The following is a 19,500-nucleotide window of genomic DNA, read 5'->3' as shown; positions in this document are numbered from 1 at the left end:
CTGGGAGATGATGGTGCCCAAGAACCGGAAGGAGTCCAGAGTGGTGACTGGGGAGTTACACAGGAAGATGGGGGAAGGTGGGGCTGGGATCATTCTAAAATCTATGATCATCTCCACTGTCTTCTGAACGTTGAGCTCCAGACTGTTTGGCTGTGAACCAGGATTTGTCATTGTTGTAACTCACCCAGGTGCATGTTGGTATACAGCTGTCCTCACCGAAGCTGATGTAGGACGTTATAGCCTCTGTGTAAACATCCAGACTGTTGGTAACAGTCCTGAAAACATCCCAGGCAGTGAAGTCCAAACACGCCTGGAGGTTCTCTACAGCTCCACTGCTTAGATGTCCTCACCTCATCAGCAGAAACATTTTTCTTTTATCAGGGAGCAGCATAAACAGTCAGTCATGTTCAATCAGAAGCATGTTTCACTGTTAGAGTGAGATGAAGTGGTCGAGCAAGGAGTACCGACAAGTGGGTGTGTTCCCATGAAACTGTCGCGCAGTTGTGCTTGCCTCACGCACAGGCCCGCCAACTGTCGGAGTTTAATTGTCTTGAACTTTTTGTATGCGACGCACAGCACAAATCATTGGAAGAGAGACTGATGTTTGTGAGTTTCCAGAATCTTTTACTGTTTACTAAATTGGACATCAACAGGAGGGAATTCGCATGTCAGAACATCCCTGCAAAACTAGATGAAGGCCTATCAGGTGAAGTTATGTAACGTTAGCCTAAAGAATTCTGCCAGTATTCTTGTTTGGGTGGCTGATTTGCAGGCTGATCAACATCCCACCCCTCCTGTGACCCATTGTTTGACTGTATGTGTATTCAGAGCCAGTGAGCAGTGGACTTTCAAAATAATAATAATTAAAAAAACATTGCATTAATGTGAGATAAAATAATTGTCGGCGTTAATAATGCGTTAACGCGATAATCACGCGTTAATGTGCCCAGCCCTAATTTTTACATCATTTATACTTGTAGAGTTTATGAGTGAATTTAATTTAAAGTTAATCAAGATTAAGTCTATTTGTAAGTAGGCTAAACAAAATACATTGTAGTTAAAATGTGCAATAGACAAACAATTTCCCAAACAACAGATTTTTTAAAAATATATAAATAGAGATCACTGATGTCCTCATTTACTGGTTAATATTAGGTTTAAGGGATTTATTCTGTACATATATATACATTCAACACTGTCCAATTGGTTTATTATTAAACTGAACATCCTCCATGTTGGTACTTATGCTTGTTTTGTACCTTCATCTTTACAATTTATCTGTACGTACTTTGCTAATGGTTGAACTTTCAGGCACTAAACTGCATCAAGTTGTACTGATACTTCCTCTGTGCAATGACAATTAAAGGGGTACTACACATGGAGTTCGGTTCAGTACTCTGGACTAATACTCAGTCCATGAAAACAGTTGTATAGTTTCTTCTGTTGCTCTGGAAGAACTTTCTAAAGTCTCACTTTGGGCTTGTTGCTACTATTATGTACAAAATGAAAACAGACTTTGGTGTGAAAGATGAAATTGAGTTGCATTATGGGATATGTTTTTTGGGGGGGATCTTAAACCAATCTGGGGACCATTCTTCATTTATTTGTTTCTTGTGAGCCTCCAAACTTTGTGGAAGTCACCATATTGCCACTGTTCTGTCTAATCTAATTCAACCTATCTGGGCTTTCATTGTGATTTCCAGAGGATAAAGATAACAGTTTCACAGAAACAAGCTGGTGGATCTCAGCTCACTGCACAACACAAACAATCTCTCTTTTATGCCCAGAAGTTGTCCTGTTGGCAGAGCCGCCCCAGCCACTAAGCGACCTTTGCGGTGGCATAGGGCCCCGTGGCCAGCAGAGGGCCCCTACAGTCACTGCTTGCTAGTGGTGTAAAAAAACATCACTGAAAAAAGAAACATAAAACAATAACAAAAACTGATATACAGATCTCTCTCTTACGCATCATATTAAGCACAGTGGTTATTTAATTTAGTTCTTTATTATGGAAAATCAGCTGACCTGATGGGTCAGCTCGCTCGGACCTCCCTGCGTCTCCTGACCCTGACTGACCCTGTGACATTACTCCTTATGCAGGGTCAGTCAGAGGCTCTGATGATGTCTGACAACAGAAGATAATGTTTATCTGGACATGAAAAAAGACAAGACGGGCCTCGAAGAAGAGAGGAGGCAAGAAGATAAAGGTATGTAAGCCCACAGGCTCCATTTTCCAATGTCTGTAATTCTAGATAATCTGCACATGACGTCTTACATTAGCCTTAGTAATGCTAATGTTTGCTAACATGCTAACACTCTAAACGCGATTAGCATCACAACTTTTACAAACTGCATAAAATTGGTATAGTATTAGTATTATAACGTTACCATAGGATAGGATTAAATAGTATAATTAAAGTCCATTGATTAAGTTAATATTTTTTTTGAAAAAAAATTCAAATTCAAAAAATTCAAAACCGGAAAACTGTCCCTGGAACGGACGTCTGGTCACACTAGACATGGGTCAATTTTGCCAGCCTATCTAGTTATCTATTATCTATCTAACATTAAATATGGAATGAGCAAGGAAAGGAAAGGAATATGAGCTGTTCTGGTGTTATAAAACATTTAACAGACCAAATCCACATATGCCCAGCTTGGCCTCTACTCGCTGAGGGCCAACATTAACTTACTCTCATCACCCCCTTTCCAATAGCACTTTAAAGAACATGGCTGGAAGATGGTCACGGGTGTCAGTAAACACAGCTCTTACTTTTGGTGAGTAAAACGTTACATTGATGTAACGTTACAATGATAAACTTTTGCATTTTAAAAATTAAGTCAGTGTTTTATTCATTTCTTTATTTCACTGCAGGTTCATTAACCAGCTCTACTCCTGGTGCAGAACATGGTCATTTCACCCAAGAAGCTGACACTTGTGGTAAGTTATATGTTTCAGAGTTAAACTTACAGATAATGCCCTGTCCTTTGCTTGTAAATCAAATCTGTCATGGGGTGAGTGTGTAGTAGCTGCATTTAAGGACTGATTGTTGAGCAACATTATGGATCCTCCTCCAAAGCTGCCAGTATTGAAAAGACATCTTATCTAAAGTCACTTTTTAAAAGGAGATTTCATCAAACTCTTGCAGATTGTCTTGCATTACACGATCCTCCAGATTTAGTGCTAAGAACACAAATCATTTTTTTTATCATTTCATAGCATTATTTCATCCATTAACCTGGTTGACATATTCAAAGAAAAATTATGCTATTAATGGTTTTGTAGTTTTTGTCTCTTAAATTCTTGTTTGGCTGTTATTAGCTTTTGGTCAGTCATAATCAATTCATCAGTCTTTTTATTCAGAATTAAGTTCATCAGTGTCTACTGGGTCTTGCACCGCCATTAAGCTCAGTAACTCTAGTGCTATCATATGTTTCCTTTTTATAATAATATAGAGTATAGTCTACTTATTGTTTTTCATTAGAATCAGCTTCATTGCCAAATAGGTTTAAGGAATTTGCTTTGGTGTTTTTGTGCTAAACAAACATGGCAGGTTTAAGAATATAAGAAAGAGTTGTCAGGTGTTATTTAAAAACAAGAGATGTTGTTTCTGTGTGATATATAGTGCGAACACCCAATAGTCAGAGGGGCCTCCAGCTATATTTTGATTACGGTCCCCGAAGGTCTATGGCCCGGGTCTGCCTGTTGGACAGATCAAAAGTGTTGGAACCTTTCCAGAAGCAAACAGAGGAAATAGATCTGATTTCAGTGGTTTGCTCATGTAGGAGAGTTGTGATTTTCCTGTTTGAATCAGTATGTGTAGATGAACTGGACGGATGAGTAAATGCTGTTCTACTCTGCAGACTTTAGGAGATTTGTCTTGAAATTGCAGATGGATGCCCTCTGACTTCACTTTTTCTGTCTCACTGGAATATCCTGCCTCTTTACTCTGTTTTTTCCCTCACAGACACCCACACACACACACACACCCACACACACACACACACACACACACACACACACACACACACCCACACACACACACACCCACACACACACACACACCCACGCACACACACACACCCACACACACACACACACCCACGCACACACACACACCCACACACACACACACCCACCCACACACACACACACACCCACACACACACACACCCACACACACACACACACACAATATATCTCTTTAGAGGTAAGTGCTGGGTTAAATTTCAGTCAGATCATTTCTCACTGTCAGTAATGCACATAACTCGAGCACAGAGTCGGGGCTGATGGGTAACACGATTACTTATTATGCCTTTCCACGAGGGGGGGGAATGAGATTAAAAGTTGCCCTTTTATATCTTACGGAACAGCATCCTGGCGTATGGTGGGCCGTGTCAGGCGCTGGCAGCTCACTGCAGTGCAGCTCCTAATCCATCTTGATCTCATTAGGACGGCACAGCTGATTTTTTTTTTTTTTTACTGAAATGTTCCTTTAGATGCAGCCACAGGAATGCAGAGAGGCTTTTTTGGTTCAGACGATGCATCCGTACTTTCAGCTGACTAAGCGCAAAAGGGTTGAGCGCTGCACACGCCATCCTTGGCTGGAGTTGGCAAGAAAGGGAGAGAGACAGAAAAAAGTGTGCTTTTATATTTATCTGCTTAAGAGGACCAATGTTCCCGCAAGTGTAGAAAAATGAGGATACATTACAAAATAAGGATGTTCTAGCCAGCCAGAAATGAGGTTTAGGCAAGAGTCCTGCTATGTTTCAGTTTAAGAATACAGAGAAAAGAGTAAAGAACAAGATAGCGAAAAGAAACAAAGGCAAGAGATTAAAAAGACTGAGTGAAGGAGTGAAACTGAGGCCATAGCAAGGAGGCCGATACTGTTCAGAGATAGTGAGACAGAAAGAAAGATGGTTAGACAGAGATAAAGACAGACAGGCTTATTACACTTATGGATTTAGCTTAAAGCAACTTGCCAGGATCTAACATGAAACCCTGCAGCTCACCATGTTGTTTTTCATTCACTCAGTCCAGAGTTTCACTTCAGCATACTGAGTTCCCATTCAAATGTCATGTCATCTTTGGTTGTTGCATAATATTTGGCTGCACTGCATGACCGTGTGTGTGTGTCTGTGTGTGTTTGCACACTGGGGGGCACCGTTCTACAGTCCTGGAGAGGATTACTGAGCTCTTTGTTGAAATCATTTAAGCGGTGGGATCACCATTTGTTGCATTATAAATCATTAGAGCAAATGTGATCCTTTTTTCATGATAATTACTTTTCTGAAATTCACTTTGACATAAAGTGGTATATAGTGATATTATTAAAATGGTCTGAATTGGTTTAAGCATTCATCTATACCTTTTGTCACCTCAATCAACACCATAAGGTAACGTGTTGTCACCAGTGTCTGTAATAATATTACTTTTCCCACTAACTAAGTAGTGTAAATAATTACTTTTCTAAAACAGTAATATTATTACTAGTTTCTAAGGCAAGTAACGCTGCTTACTCGTTACTGAATGCACCATCCTTGACATAAATCCAAGACTGTGCGACAGCTCAGCGGCACCAGACTTTGTTGTTCATGTCGCTGACAGCCGAACACTAAAGGAAGAAAGCAGAACGAGGGGGAGAGGCATTCTTTCCACAGCTGTAAGTAGCTACTGCCATTATTGTGTCACAGTCTACGATGCAAATAACACAGTCGTCTATTGTAAACTCTGTGCGACCAGCAAAAAGCTTTCAGCCGCGAACATTTCTACATCTGATTTATTAAAGCATCTGCTGAAGCAGCACAGCGACGTGAAGCTTACAGAAAGAAACTCCGGCTGCTGCTGTCACTGATGCTTGGACTCGTCGGGAGAGAGTGGCGTTAATGTAACGTTATGTAACTACTGAATAGCCTACTGCTCTTATAAGCAGGCTACATGTGCAGTAAAACCGCTGTTTAAAAGTCAGGATTTACTTGCTTTATGTTTTTTTTATTTCGTTTTACGTTAGGCATGGCTATATGCTCTGTAAATACCTCACTCCTTGCTGCTGTTATGGATGTTAGTTAAAAAGTCGGGGGAGACTGCTTTGTTTGGGGGTGAAGGGGGGTGGTAGTCAAAGCAGTGTTTCCCATAATTAGCCAATAATTTGGATAATTATCAACACGGACAGCCACATATTGATTTTCCAAATTTTCACTAGTCATATTTAAAATCACTTTTGATTAAGCTGTATTGAGGAGCATATATTCGTGCAGCCCCTCCTGGCTCGCTCCCTCTTTCTCTCGCTCTCTCTCTCTCCCTCTTTCTCGTGAACACCGCTGCACAAACCTGTCCAACATTAGTTAATACAGTAACGTAACTAGTTGCTTTTATCACCCAGTAATAAGTAAAGTAATAATATTACTTTTTTAAGGCGTAATAAGTAACTAGTGATATATTACAATTTCTGAGTAACTTGCGCAACACTGGTTGTCACCTTCAGGAGTATGTCTTCATTCAATAGTTGCAATATCATCATTGCAATAGTTGAATGTGTAGATGTGTGTAGATGTGTATAAAAAAACAGATGACACATAAATGTTCATGGGTGTTGTGTAGACATTCAAATGCATCAGCATTCATGTATTTATTGATCAGCTGCTGCTATTGATTTTTGTGTAGTTTTATGGTATTGTGTAATCATCGTGATTCAGCACAGCTGTGAGTCCAAGACATATTTTCTCACGGGGACAGTTAAGGATGTCGCATCACTCTGTTTCACATCATAAGCACTCGACATTAAAAAGGTACAAGGTCCAGAGCCACAGCGCTGTGCTAATTTCCGATGTAAATAACGGATGTCAGTGTTTAACAATGGGGAGACCCATTCTGTCTAATCAGGTTCATTAACTACAGTACTGTGTGTGCAGGGCGGAAACATGTATTGGTTTCTATAGCAACATCATCTCACCTCAGTATTTTACTGCAGGATGTCTCCATTCATCTTGCTCAAGGACTGATAGTCATCGATATTATCTTGCTGTGATACAGAAAGCAGAGCTCCTCAAGCAGAAGGAAACATTTGTATGTCTTTTCATGTTCCTCTTTTAGACCAAGATATTTACTTTCTCACTTTAAATACTTTTGAGTTTGTGATGGCTATGGCACCTTCAACAGTACAGATTGTTTGAATGATTGATGACATTCAGCTGACTCATTGATCGACAGGATGTAAATCACTCAGTATACAAATTGATTTTGTCTCTCATTGACAGACACGTTACACTTTAAGTCTATCAGCAACCATGCGACACCACGCAAACATGCTGATATCAATGTGAAGTCTTGTTTCTGGCCACCTGACGAATGATGTTTAATATTTACATGCCTTTGTTGCTTTATTTTGGTGTCCATCAAAATTTTTGCTGAGCAGTAGTGTACAGTGTGTTTATCAGAGATTGTTCGCTGAAAATGGCCGCTGATGAAAGCGGTGAGGGTGAACCAAAACAGTGAAGTTGCTGACTGGAAAACCAGCGACCCCTTTCTTATTTGATGGTCATTTGATCAATTGTTAATATAAAACATTGATTATAGCAGATTTAATTACACAACCTCAGAAACAGACAAACAGCATTTAAAAAAGTAAAATTATAAATTACAGTTGCAATATTAGCAGGTTGCATTCAGTTCTGCAGATGGATGATGTTGCCTGAGCATGGTTTTAGCTTCACATCACTGACACCATGTACCCTTGATAAATCCTACGGTGATGTTTGGAGGGTCAAAAAAATCAGTTTAGCTCAAAATTGAAGCAAAAGACAGTTTGTGTTTGGGTCTAACAGCAACTTCAGTTTCGGTAGAGGTATACATTATAATCAATGTAGGTACACGTTCATTCTACACAGTGTGACAAGAGGTATACACATGCAGACATAAATTCTACCAATCTATCAGTTACACTTAAGTTGTTGTTTTTTTCTCTGATGTTTGCTGGGGTTTGAGTGCAATTCTGGGTTTGAACCTTCTTCCTTAAAATAGGAAAAATGGGGAACTAGAAGTGCTAGCTCAGCATATCAGGCTTCTATACTCTTTATTGTTGGTAAGAGTAACATTTTGGAACACAGCATGCAGCAGGGGGAGACATAAATTGTGTGTAACTCAACTTCTCTCTGCTCCTCCGGGGACATCATACTGCCTCCTGTTTCTATGAGCTGAAATTTGAAGCATTTCACTCACAGCCTGCACACATTGAAGGTAAAGATTCAGTCAGTAGAAATCTGAAAAATGCTGAAATATTATTATTTATTCTGTGTGTGGATATAATAAAGGCAATCAACAAAAGGCAGATAAAACTACAAAATGACACAATCAAGAACACAAAAGAAAACAATATATGCGTATGTTCATCTGTCTATGAGTGCATTCATGCTTGTGAGCTTGTTTTGTTTATGTGTAGCTCCTAATAGGTCCTTTCGTCCTAAAACTATAGGTCTTTAAATATGTGTAATGGCGCATTCAGTCACTCCTCTAATCGTAAAACCAAAAATTTCAAAATGTATCACCTGGAAGTTGCACTTGGCCAACAAAACAACCCATTACCAGTGATGAAAAGGGGCCAGTCCCATACCAGAATATACAGCAGAAGATTTGATTTTATCCTTCCACATATGATGAACAACTGGCTAACATTGTAGCAGGTTAACAGAAAATATAACTTCCACGCTGCTAACTAGGACAAACAGAGTTTTTTCCTGGCTTCCATTGCTGACATCCTCCTGTGGCTTTTTGATTGGTCTTTTCAAGTGATGTGTACCTGAATGCAAATACATTATAGTCATTGAGTCTATGGGCGACAAGGGTCGCCTGAAAGCTCTATTAAAGAACTGACTCCCTGGCGCACATTACTGAATATTGAGGGCAGTAAAAGAAGGTTGTGTCCTGCACTTGGATTCAGAAGAGCCTTTTGCAATCTGAAAAGTTTTATGATAAACTTGGTCTCAACGTGTAGGATTTGTAGGATGCATAGCCCTGAATGGGCGACTAGTGATCGACAATAGACAATGGAAGTTTTCACAAGCGTTTATTTTCCACCAAATTTTGATATCCTGCAGCCTGTCCTCCCCGGCAGTATAGTACGACTGTGCAAGCAGCTTATTACTATATTATTATATCCATATTTACGTTTATTGTTCGGCTGCGAACTCTAGTGACCATAATAATTATGACCAGAGCAAAGGCTGTGTCGTATTTTAAGGAGCGAGGAAGTCCCCATTACAAGTTGGGGTGGATGGATGGGTCAAAGAACAGGACTTTCATCCAGGAGGAATCACCTCAGGTCCCGTGTGAAACCAAGTCAAGTTCTTAACTCTGTTCCAAATCAGACAAAAGATTCCAGCTGTTTCAGGGTGATGTCACTCTGCATGACAACCGACTTGTATTGGATTGCATTACTGATTTACATCAGAAAAAGCAGACGGCTCTAACCCCCACTGGCAGATTATTATTTTTTTCTACTTGTTTTCACAACGATAAGACTTTAAAAGTCCTCACTAGATGAAATCAGTAATTAAGATGCACTAGTTTAGCTGTGACAGAAGTCCCAGCAGCTCCACAGAAATAAACTGATGTCTTCATTTAAATAAGTCCTTTGTGGTTAGAATGAGATTAGGTTATTCATGTTATCTTAACATACATAGACAAGACTCAGCATCTTAATCCTCCCTGTAAGATGTAAATCTATGACCGTGTGTCTGTATGTATCTACATATGGTTTTGTCTGTGCAAGTGGTATTGTACATGTGTACGTGCAGGCGATGGTTAGATTGATAGTTTTTTAAAGGCAGAGTTGTTTTATGTTAAAACTGCCAGTAACCAACATTTTTGACAGAACTAACAAAGAAAAAAAATATCAAACCATATCTTAAACATAAGGGGACATCATAATTGTCATTAGGCCTTTCTTATAAAAAAAAAAGAAAAAGAGTAAAGGCATTTAAATAGTGGTTGACCAATTCAACAAAAACATACTGGGAGTTGAAAAGACTGTTTCTATCTTTGACTTTTACAAAGAAGAAACCTCCATCATATCAGCAGTGAGCTGCACTGTCTGGCTGATATCTGATACTTGATATTTGATGAAACAGAATCTAGTAGCGCCAGTGCATGCACTTTAAAAGCTTCCAGTATCCTCCATCGGTTTTAAGCAGTGAAGAACAAGAACTCATTGGAATTCGTCCAGTTTCTCACAGTCACTGGGTTCAAACTTAACACAACACACAGCCACTGAACAGAAACATCACGGCTGTTCCTTGGAGACAAATAAAAAAGGCAAAAAACAAATGCCAAAAACAGCAACAAAAAAAAAAAATCAGACAGGATGAGTATTCTCCAGGGTTAAAGCAACTCGCAGACACTGATTAAATTTTTTGTACACTGTTGGTTTCTAAATATAGTTTCAGATCAATGCAATCAGAAACAATCTCCCCATTACACGAGTGGGTCGGCTATTGAAGATATCTGAGGCTGACAGATATTTCTGTGGTACCGTCAGGTAAATATAGTCTGTAACAGAAACTAATGCTTTATGGCTGCGTACACACAGCCAGACAGTTCGGCACTATTGCTCATATAAGAATGCTCATGATAATAAATGACACTGAATACTGTATAGAAGATGAAAGATGGAGAGAGAAGGAAGGTAACAACACTGGTGAAACTCTGGGAGAAAAAAAGACAATATACTGTACAGTTCTCAAATAGCATTTTAATAGCCGAGTTTACTGACTACATGCATGAAAATTGCACGTGGAACAGTATGTTCATACTTATGTCACCTGCAGATACTTTAGCTACCGATTATGTGCCTGCAGTTCCATTTGATTTGTCATTTTAATTTTTCTTATAGCTGTAGATAAATGGTGCATCATCACTGGAAGAATATACTGTGCACAAATTAGTAATATAGAGAAAGTGGGTACTAGAGTCCTGCGTGTAACTGTCTTCTTAATCCCCCTTCCACCTGCTACCACAATGCGTGTGTGATCAAGACCGCCTGCTGCTGTGAGATTTAATATAGTCCTATGCATACCTTGGTTGGTAATAATGTGGCACAATTACGTTCTCCTCCGCTGCATTTAAAAATAACACTTTGATTAGATTTTTGCAGATCATTTGGCCCCCATACTTTCTATGTGTATCCATGGCAATGCCAATGAACATGGACTGGCCACCTCGCAACACCATCTGACAAATCAACCTGCAAACGGGAGGCCAGCCAATCTTGCCAGATCAGCTCCAGGAGTCTGGATGAATTAGGGGTTAGCTAACATTAGCCAGCTAAACGCCTCAATAATCACAACACATTTCACATGCTTTGCAGTAATGTTAGATATGACTTTAGACTTTGTGTTGTGGTAGGTCATTTGTTGACAATTAAGACTCCATTTCTAAGCTAACGTTAGTGTTGCACACTGTTGGCGCTGAAGGGAAGCGCAAAAGAAGGCACTCTAAAGTGAGCTTAAGCATCACATCCTTTGGATTTTGATTCAGTTCCACAGAAATCTGTCCACAGGCTGTTGTAAGCAACTGAGTTTCTGAGTTATCTTCCGTATCAATCCGTTCACGCAACAAAAATACATTATCGATGCATGTTAATTGTTCCACATTCTTACAGTACTTTTTAACATTTCAGCTAATGTAGGCAATATATTTCCGAAGCATTTGTTATATTTGTAGAAATTCTCTTTACATCCCGACAACAAACAATAAATCAAATGCTCTGACTCAAAAATGAAAGAAATTACGACCAATAATTTGATTCAGACCTGCCTCTCTTCCAAACTATGAGTCTACCAGCGTGCACTCAGCCCATGTAGTTATTGGGCATAAAAATGTGTTTTGGGGGATTGAGTTTGGAGGGATGGACTGGCGACCTGTCCAGGGTGTACCCCGCCTTTCGCACGATGTCTGCTGGGATTGGCTCCAGCCCCCCCGCGACCCTGTACGCAGGATAAGCGGTTGATGATGGATGGATGGATGGATGGGTTTGGAGGGAGGGCTGAAGGGAGGGGCTGAGATTTGTTCAGTGTGATACTTTATAAATCTAGCGGCCTCTTGTTAGTTTTCCAACATTGCCCACTGCAGCCATCAACGGTAATACAGTAAACAAGTCTACCATGTTTTGTGAAGTACACAGGTTAAGTTCTTTTTGCTGTTAGCCACACCCCAAAAAATTATTTCAATTTACAAATTGCACAGTTTATTTGACTTGTAATGTACATTTATATGCTTTTAGCCACACACTGTTAAAATGGAGTGCACACATTTACACATTGTAGGGGTAAGCAAACATTTTCTGTTAAATTAATCATCATTTCTTGTGTTACCATGTTGGAGAGAGGTAAGGTAGGGCCAAGGGTGGAAGATGTTATGTCCTGTGACCTGCCAATCAAGCTGTACCATGTGCTGCCATGTTGGGGGGGGATTTTGGGTTTTAGTTCGTTTTACTTGGTAGTAGTTGTCATAGATATATAACTGGACGAAGCCAATCCGCTGATTTGAATGGAGAGCAGTGAAGCCAGTTTTGGACCAATAAAATACTACTACAGGGCTGCTTCCTGTTGACACCAGTGTCTACTGCGCATGATCGCGCAGCATAACCGTGGTCTAATTACGTATTAGGCAACGGCAGAAACACCGTAATGCTGGTAGCTGCATAGATGCGCCAACATAAAGTTTCATGGCTCAGTGTGTTTGACTGACTCGGATCGTCACTGATTAATCTGCCTACCTACGAGGCTCACCTGCCAAACACCAACGCAGCGAATAGTTGTTTTAGATTCACTGAAAGTTTATAAGCAATACGGTTACATCTCTCGTGTGCAATGGGATGTCACAGGGTTTTGACGTAATTTTTTGACCTACATGGAACAGTCCGTGCAGGCTTTGGTCGGCTTCACTGTTTCAACTGTGGCTTACCCCCTTGGTAGTTGTAATTGTCGTCCATTTTGTTTTCCCCTTGTGTGCAAATTGGTTTGGCCAAGCCACTAAATCTGTTCTGTTGTGTGTCATTCAGTTAGGTCAGTTTGTTCAGTTCATATTCTGTTTGTGGTATGCTGTTTTAGTTAAATTTGTGGTTGTTAAGTTTTGTGGCTTGCATTGTTTTGTATTTTTGGGTAAATAAAAAAAACACTATTTTTTCAACAAACTCCTGTTCTCCTCATTGCCTGACTGTTTGGTCCCTGACACCCACCCCAGCTTTAAAGTTGTAAATGGAACATTATTTGTTGATAGTGATGTAAATAATGTGTCATAGATCTACCAATCCTATTCTTCAAAGTATAGTTTATATTCCTAATTGAATACCACAGCATGTGATGTTCACCAGTGTTCTGTGTTAACATGTAGAGTAGAATGGCTTTTCTGATATCTCTTCCCTGGTTAGGTTATTATTCATTATTGACCATAATTACTGATTATTTAATTGGCTTTTCAGCTATACATGCTATTCCTGGCGGTAGAGGAGTGATGACCCGATACCTCTGGTGGGTAATGACACAGAAGGCCTACTCTTAAAATTCACCGATACTGAATATCACTCCTAAACTGGCAGCCATGGATATGACAAGAATCAATATTGATTTATTGACAGCCACTGACTGTTCACGGAAGCTCATTTTGTGCTCAGGTGACCTTCTCTTTACAGTCAGAATCAAATGATCACGTCTTCCAGTTTGGAGCGATGACGCTGTCAGCGTTATTGTGTCACATTGCTGCCAGGCTGCCTCGCCTAATGGACAAAAGGAGAGGAGGAAAGGGAGGAAAAGGAGGAGAGGAGCGTAGGATAATGAAAACATCATTGTATGGGAGGAGATCCTGATCTAATCAGTGCGGAAATGAAGCCTGTGAATGCCCAGTCGTTTGGACTCATTTACACATCTCCTTTAATGCTGCTCACCCATCAATTAGCCACCGAAGAGTTCAGGAGGAGAAGAGGGAGACAAGTAAATAGTCTTTACTTCTGCTCTGAGTTCAGGAAAAAATACAACAGGTCATTCTCCAAGTGACTTCACAAAATTGCTATGATACTTCTTTAATTGTCCAGGGAGACAGGAAGAAAGATACTTGCAGGAAAATTTAGAAATCTCAATTAAATTATTGCGAGAGTTGCAATAAAGTATGGTTAAAGGCATTTAATTGCTGTGAAGTAATTACAATTTACACAACAAAATACGTTATTTTTAAGTACCTCCTAAAATGTCTATCGACAATGTCGCAATGTCGTTACATTTAGGCAGCTAATATTACTAAAAAAGATGGACTTCAGGGTCCATCATGGGTCAAACAAACACAGGACTATCAATTCAGGAGACTGTGATTAGATGTTAAAAAAAAGTTGATGTTGACTTATTTAAAGTTTTAAGTTAACGTCACGTAGATGACTTATGTCACGTGAGTTAAAGAGGTGGTACTATGATCATTTTCAGGTTCAAAATCTTAATTAGGGGTTGTACCAGAACAGGTTTACATGGTTTAATTTTCAAAAAACACCATATTTTTCATACTGCACATTGCTGCAGCTCCTCTTTTCACCCTGTGTTGTACGCTCCACTCTTGAGCTACAGAGTGATGCATCTTACTTGTACAAAATCTTTGTTGGGAGTTGCACATGTGCAGTTCAGCTACAAACCACTACAAAAATCAATTTTACATAAAAATTGGCCAAACATTTTGAACGTTTGCTCAGTAGCTTTCACATCGGGTGTAACATAGCGTTATAGCTATAAGTTTAGCTGTGTTAGCCAACGTTTACAACAGCTCCGCACTTGAACAGTCTGTGCAGTTACATTGCCGTGTTTATTTTAAATATCATTCACAACCAATAAAGCATACTTACAGGTTGTGATTGTGAATTTTCAGGCCCAAACAGAGTCGGAGTTGCATCGTCTTTTAGGACTAAACGTTGAACTGTTGCCGGTGTTCTGATGATCTATGCTGCCTTGCCAAAAAATGCTACCATAGCACAAATCGATAGACTCAGCTCTACTCGGCCCTGCTCCGTTTTCCATTGCTGATAGTACCCAGAGATAGTACGTAGCTTGTCGTCATAGCAACGCCACACACAACTGCTGCGACGTAATGGTCAATGCGGCACACACACCAGCGATCCACACAGCTTTCTCTTTTTTAAGTTAAAACGTTTCAACAAATCCTCAGAATGTAAAGACAGATAAGCGGTATGAAAACCTTCCAGCTGTGTTTTCCTCTGCCGTTGTTGCTGCAGCGGTCTGTGTGACGGCGGGAGCAGAGAGCTCTGTGAGCGGACGGCTGGCCGGCCTCACACGCTCCTCCCGCGGGTTGGCGCAGGCTTCCCCCGCAGCCACTTGCAGAGCTCCTCGCACATTTTTGTTCTGCTATCACTTCTCGTAAACTGTCAATATTGGAAATCTACACAGCTGATTTCTCACCCCAAAACTTCTCAGAAGTGGATTTAGTGATGAAATTACATACGGAAACTGTAAAATATAAAACTTTCTGTCGCTGGCCTCTGTCTGGCGCAGCAATGATGATGCAGTGAATAGTGTCGTGTCGTTCAAAGAACTTTTCGTTCATTTGACCTAATCTTGTATGTGACTCAGGAGGAACGAGTTGTCTCAGTGAGTAATTTGTTCATTTTCACGCATTCATGAATAGTCTTGTACTCTTAGGTTCACTCGTTACACAGCAGCTACATGGTCTCCGTCAGCACAGGAAACAGAATTGATTAGTTCAGGACTCATAACTGTGGATCTCTGGGTTTGAGTCGTTCATTTGTCACGTGACAGCTCGGCTACAGGGCTGTGGTAAGCAGGCAGCACAGGAAACAGAAATGATTAATTCACGACTCTCAACTGCAATTTGTGCATTATACTTTGTCAATTAGAGCAAGCCAGGCAGCCTTCTGTGTTTGAGAACTGAGCTGTTTTTTTTTAATTGCCCACCAGAGGGCTGCTGCGCTGCAATAACCAGCCTAGTTAAAATGAACGAAATGACACAAAAAAAGATTAGTTCATTTTTATGAACGAGATTTGGTGACTCAAGTCTTTCAAAAGAGTGACTTTTCCCATCACTAGCAGTGAATAGTGACGATTCTCTCTGACCAATCAGTAGTCTGTCATGTTTTCACGTTACATTTTAGTATCCCTCAGCTCGCTTGGAACCTCAACAGAGGTGAGGTGATACGAAAAAAAGTACCTGGAAGCAGGTACAGGTACAACAGTTCTACAATGGAAAACCAAACAAAGGCGAGTCGAGCCAAGTCGAGCTGGCACTGTGCAGTGGAAAAGGGGCTTAACTAAAATCAAAGGGCCTCCGCTCAGCCTAGCTTGGTTTGAGGGCGTGCCTGACCCTGACCCTGTATTTATGTGGCTTTGTTTACGGCTGTTGGACACGACATATGACTGTTCCCCAGACGTGGAACTTTGACCCAGGAGACTGAGGTTCAAGTGCCGTGTGAAAAAAAGTCAATGTTGACTTATTTAAAGTTTTAAGTTAAATAACGTCAGGTAGATGAGTTAAGTCACGACTTACATTACTTATATCACGTGACTTATATAATGTAGTTTATTTTAAGCCAAACCCAAACCAAGTTCTTTTGTTGCCTAAACCTAACCATGCAGTTTTGTTTCCTAAACCTAACCAAACTGCAACAACGTTAACCACATGCACTGAATGTACTCAAGGTCCAGTATATTTCAGCTTGATATATATCAGCACAACCTTTACCAGAAACAGTTTCACAGATGCACACACCAACCATGTTGACATGTCAACCATGTTGAGTATAAATGTGTGACTCACACAGTCCAACTCCAGTTCTCCAGTTATTTTCCATCAAACTCTTCTTTTTCCTACTGTCTTTGTACGTGTGATTTGTCTTGCTGAAGTTGAAACATGTTCTGCACAATTTGCGAAAACAATCATGTCACCTTAACAATTTGTTTAAAGTTTCAGACCTTATCTGAGGGTATAACATCATGTCGCTTGTGCTAAACATATAGCCTAACTTAGCAAAACATGTCTTATCAATATTTCACTCTACAAACATGTAATTTGAGGGAACAGACAAGGAAATGTGAACAAATGACCAATTATGTTGTTTTTCAGGTTAAGACAGGCTCTTAACTCTGAACCTCCTATTGACTGGGGTAGTGCTTTACTGGCTACCCTTTGTCTTCTGAACCCTCAGGTGAAATGTGTTACAGGAATGCACAGAGGGACAAATCCCTCTTTCACCATAATCACGATTATTTTGAATGTTGAGATCACAATTATTTAACACAATTACTCATTGACTTAGGAAATATGATGGATTTATTGTATTGCATCTGACCTGGTCACACACCTGCTCCTTGCTGCCACCACAACATTTGAAACTGTCATCAGTGGAACCACACGATCGGCTTGATGTTTCCCGGCGCAGTTGCAGAAAACTGGCTTTCTTGCGGGAGGGCCAGTATATGTGCATACAAGCCCCATCTTTGGCGTTACGGCCATTTCCCATAGAATTCTATTCAGGATTCTTCAAGTGGCACATCTCTTTCTTAAATTGTGTCAAAACGAGAGCATCACTTTGAAATAGAATGTGGCACAATAATCGTTTTGTCTTGATTATCTTATTTTCATAATCACTGGAAGTCAAAATCGTAAAAATAAAAATTGATTCAAGGGACTATATGAATTTTTTTTTAAATAACTTAATGAATCACTTTTTTATTGCCTATTTGTGAACAGGTGGTAACCTAAAGAACCACACAGCTGCTTTCTCGGTCTCTTTGAACAGCGATTATTCTGCATCCTATCTGAAGTAAACGGGTTTTTTGCATGCCTACCCCCTTAGACTCTTGCCTACTGATTCTGAACTGTACACACAGCAACAACACAACGCAGGTAACGAAACTGAGTCTGTTAACTCCAAAAAAAACAACCAGCTCCCAGCATAACACAGACTCTTACACAAACTCGACGTGAGGATAAAAAACATGTGCTGAAGCCTGTCAGGACGAGATTCAGTTCTACAGTCAACATTTTAATGGCGTTTGAGTCATGGAGAGCCCTTTACTTTGTTTTGCATATAAAAATCAGCACAGAGTTGGCTGGACTTCCGAGCCCCCATGAAGTGCTCCATGCTTTGAAGCAATTTTACTAAAGGCCACACAAGCGGCTGTAAAATGGTGGATACATTTTTTATTAGCGTTACAAACTCATGCAAAATGATTCATTTCATTATAAGAATTTGATCTGTTTGGTCGATAACATTTGGAAAGTCTAAAAGAGATTTTTATCCCCCATTCAAGTAATTGTAATTGCAGAGCGACACAGATACCAACACTCTCCCTCCTCTCCGTCTCAAAACATCGGCTGTTTGTCAGTGTATATTTTATTGAATTCATTCAAGTTTTATGTTTAAATTTTAATGCAATGAAATTTTAAACCCAATTTCAAACTCTTGTGATTGGTTTTTCACCGCTGATGAGTTTGGGTCCCTGTTGCTTCGTAACGTTTAAATTTAAATTTATTGTCGTTGTACCAATACTCAGGTACACAGTCGCCGGTCTCAGTTGCATTAACTTACGTGAAACACATGATACACAATAATGCAACATAGCAATGCAGGACAACAATACAGTGGAAGACCCATTCAGTAAGTTAAAGTAACATTACCTACTACGGTCTAACCGTAATTTTTGTTATTATCCAAATGTTAGGTATGCTGGTATTGCTGAGCCCACATTTACTAGTAAGGCTTATACAGGAAAGGCTTCTCTTTCAAGTAGGCAAGTATTTGGAAGGAATATGCATTAATTTATTCAAAACAGTAAATATCTCATTTAGGAGTGAATAAATTCTTCTCTAGTTGACTGCAATAATTCATTTGTGATTAACCTGAGCACGATTACCTTCCATTGAGTCTTTTTAAATTAATTGATATGTTGATGCTCTGGAGCACATTCATCTGTTTTACACATTCAGGAACATGAACAGCATAGCGAAGAAACACAAATTTATATTGCTGTTTAGACAGTTTACCGTGTTCTCTCAAGCTCAGAGGCATCTTACCTCCAACAATTGATTTGCTCACATTTGTCAGAACACGTTCTGAACTCACCAACAGAGTATTTTCTTTGGTCCGTATCATAGGAAAAATAAAATTTTCGTTGAATTTGGTTGTTAAGGTTCATATTACCCATTCGGGACCCATAACCAAAAGTTACATTGACCCCAACAGCAGATTAAAGTAGCGTGTTTCAATGTGGATATTCTTCTGTAACAAAAAAATTGTCTGATATTGATTTATGCTTCGGGAGGCAGAAACATTAACGTCTGCTCTGATCTCTGGGTGATGGACATGAAAGTGCTGTGTGGTGATCAAATCTTAGCAGGTACGCTTTTTAGAACTTGCCAGCTAGATTATTAATCCTCAAACTTTTTTTCTCTTCAAACTTGAAGTCGAGTAAGATGGTTTTGATGATTTTTAAGATGTT

General features: G+C 39.9%; 1 protein-coding gene across 1 annotated transcript in view; it reads left to right on the top strand.

The window, feature by feature from the left end:
• The first annotated feature begins 2,036 nt into the window (after positions 1-2,036).
• The window catches only part of LOC123972301 (Krueppel-like factor 6), a 136,878-nt gene continuing 119,414 nt past the window's right edge, over positions 2,037-19,500 (top strand). The window contains exons 1-3 of the mRNA XM_046051696.1: positions 2,037-2,204; positions 2,714-2,775; positions 2,873-2,938. Coding sequence (XP_045907652.1) covers positions 2,906-2,938 — 33 coding nt within the window. The 5' untranslated portion in view covers positions 2,037-2,204; positions 2,714-2,775; positions 2,873-2,905. The remainder of the gene's footprint in view (positions 2,205-2,713; positions 2,776-2,872; positions 2,939-19,500) is intronic.

This window comes from Micropterus dolomieu, linkage group LG06 (assembly GCF_021292245.1).
Source record: "Micropterus dolomieu isolate WLL.071019.BEF.003 ecotype Adirondacks linkage group LG06, ASM2129224v1, whole genome shotgun sequence".
Lineage (NCBI taxonomy): Eukaryota > Metazoa > Chordata > Actinopteri > Centrarchiformes > Centrarchidae > Micropterus > Micropterus dolomieu.
This window is presented reverse-complemented; position numbering and strand designations above follow the sequence as displayed.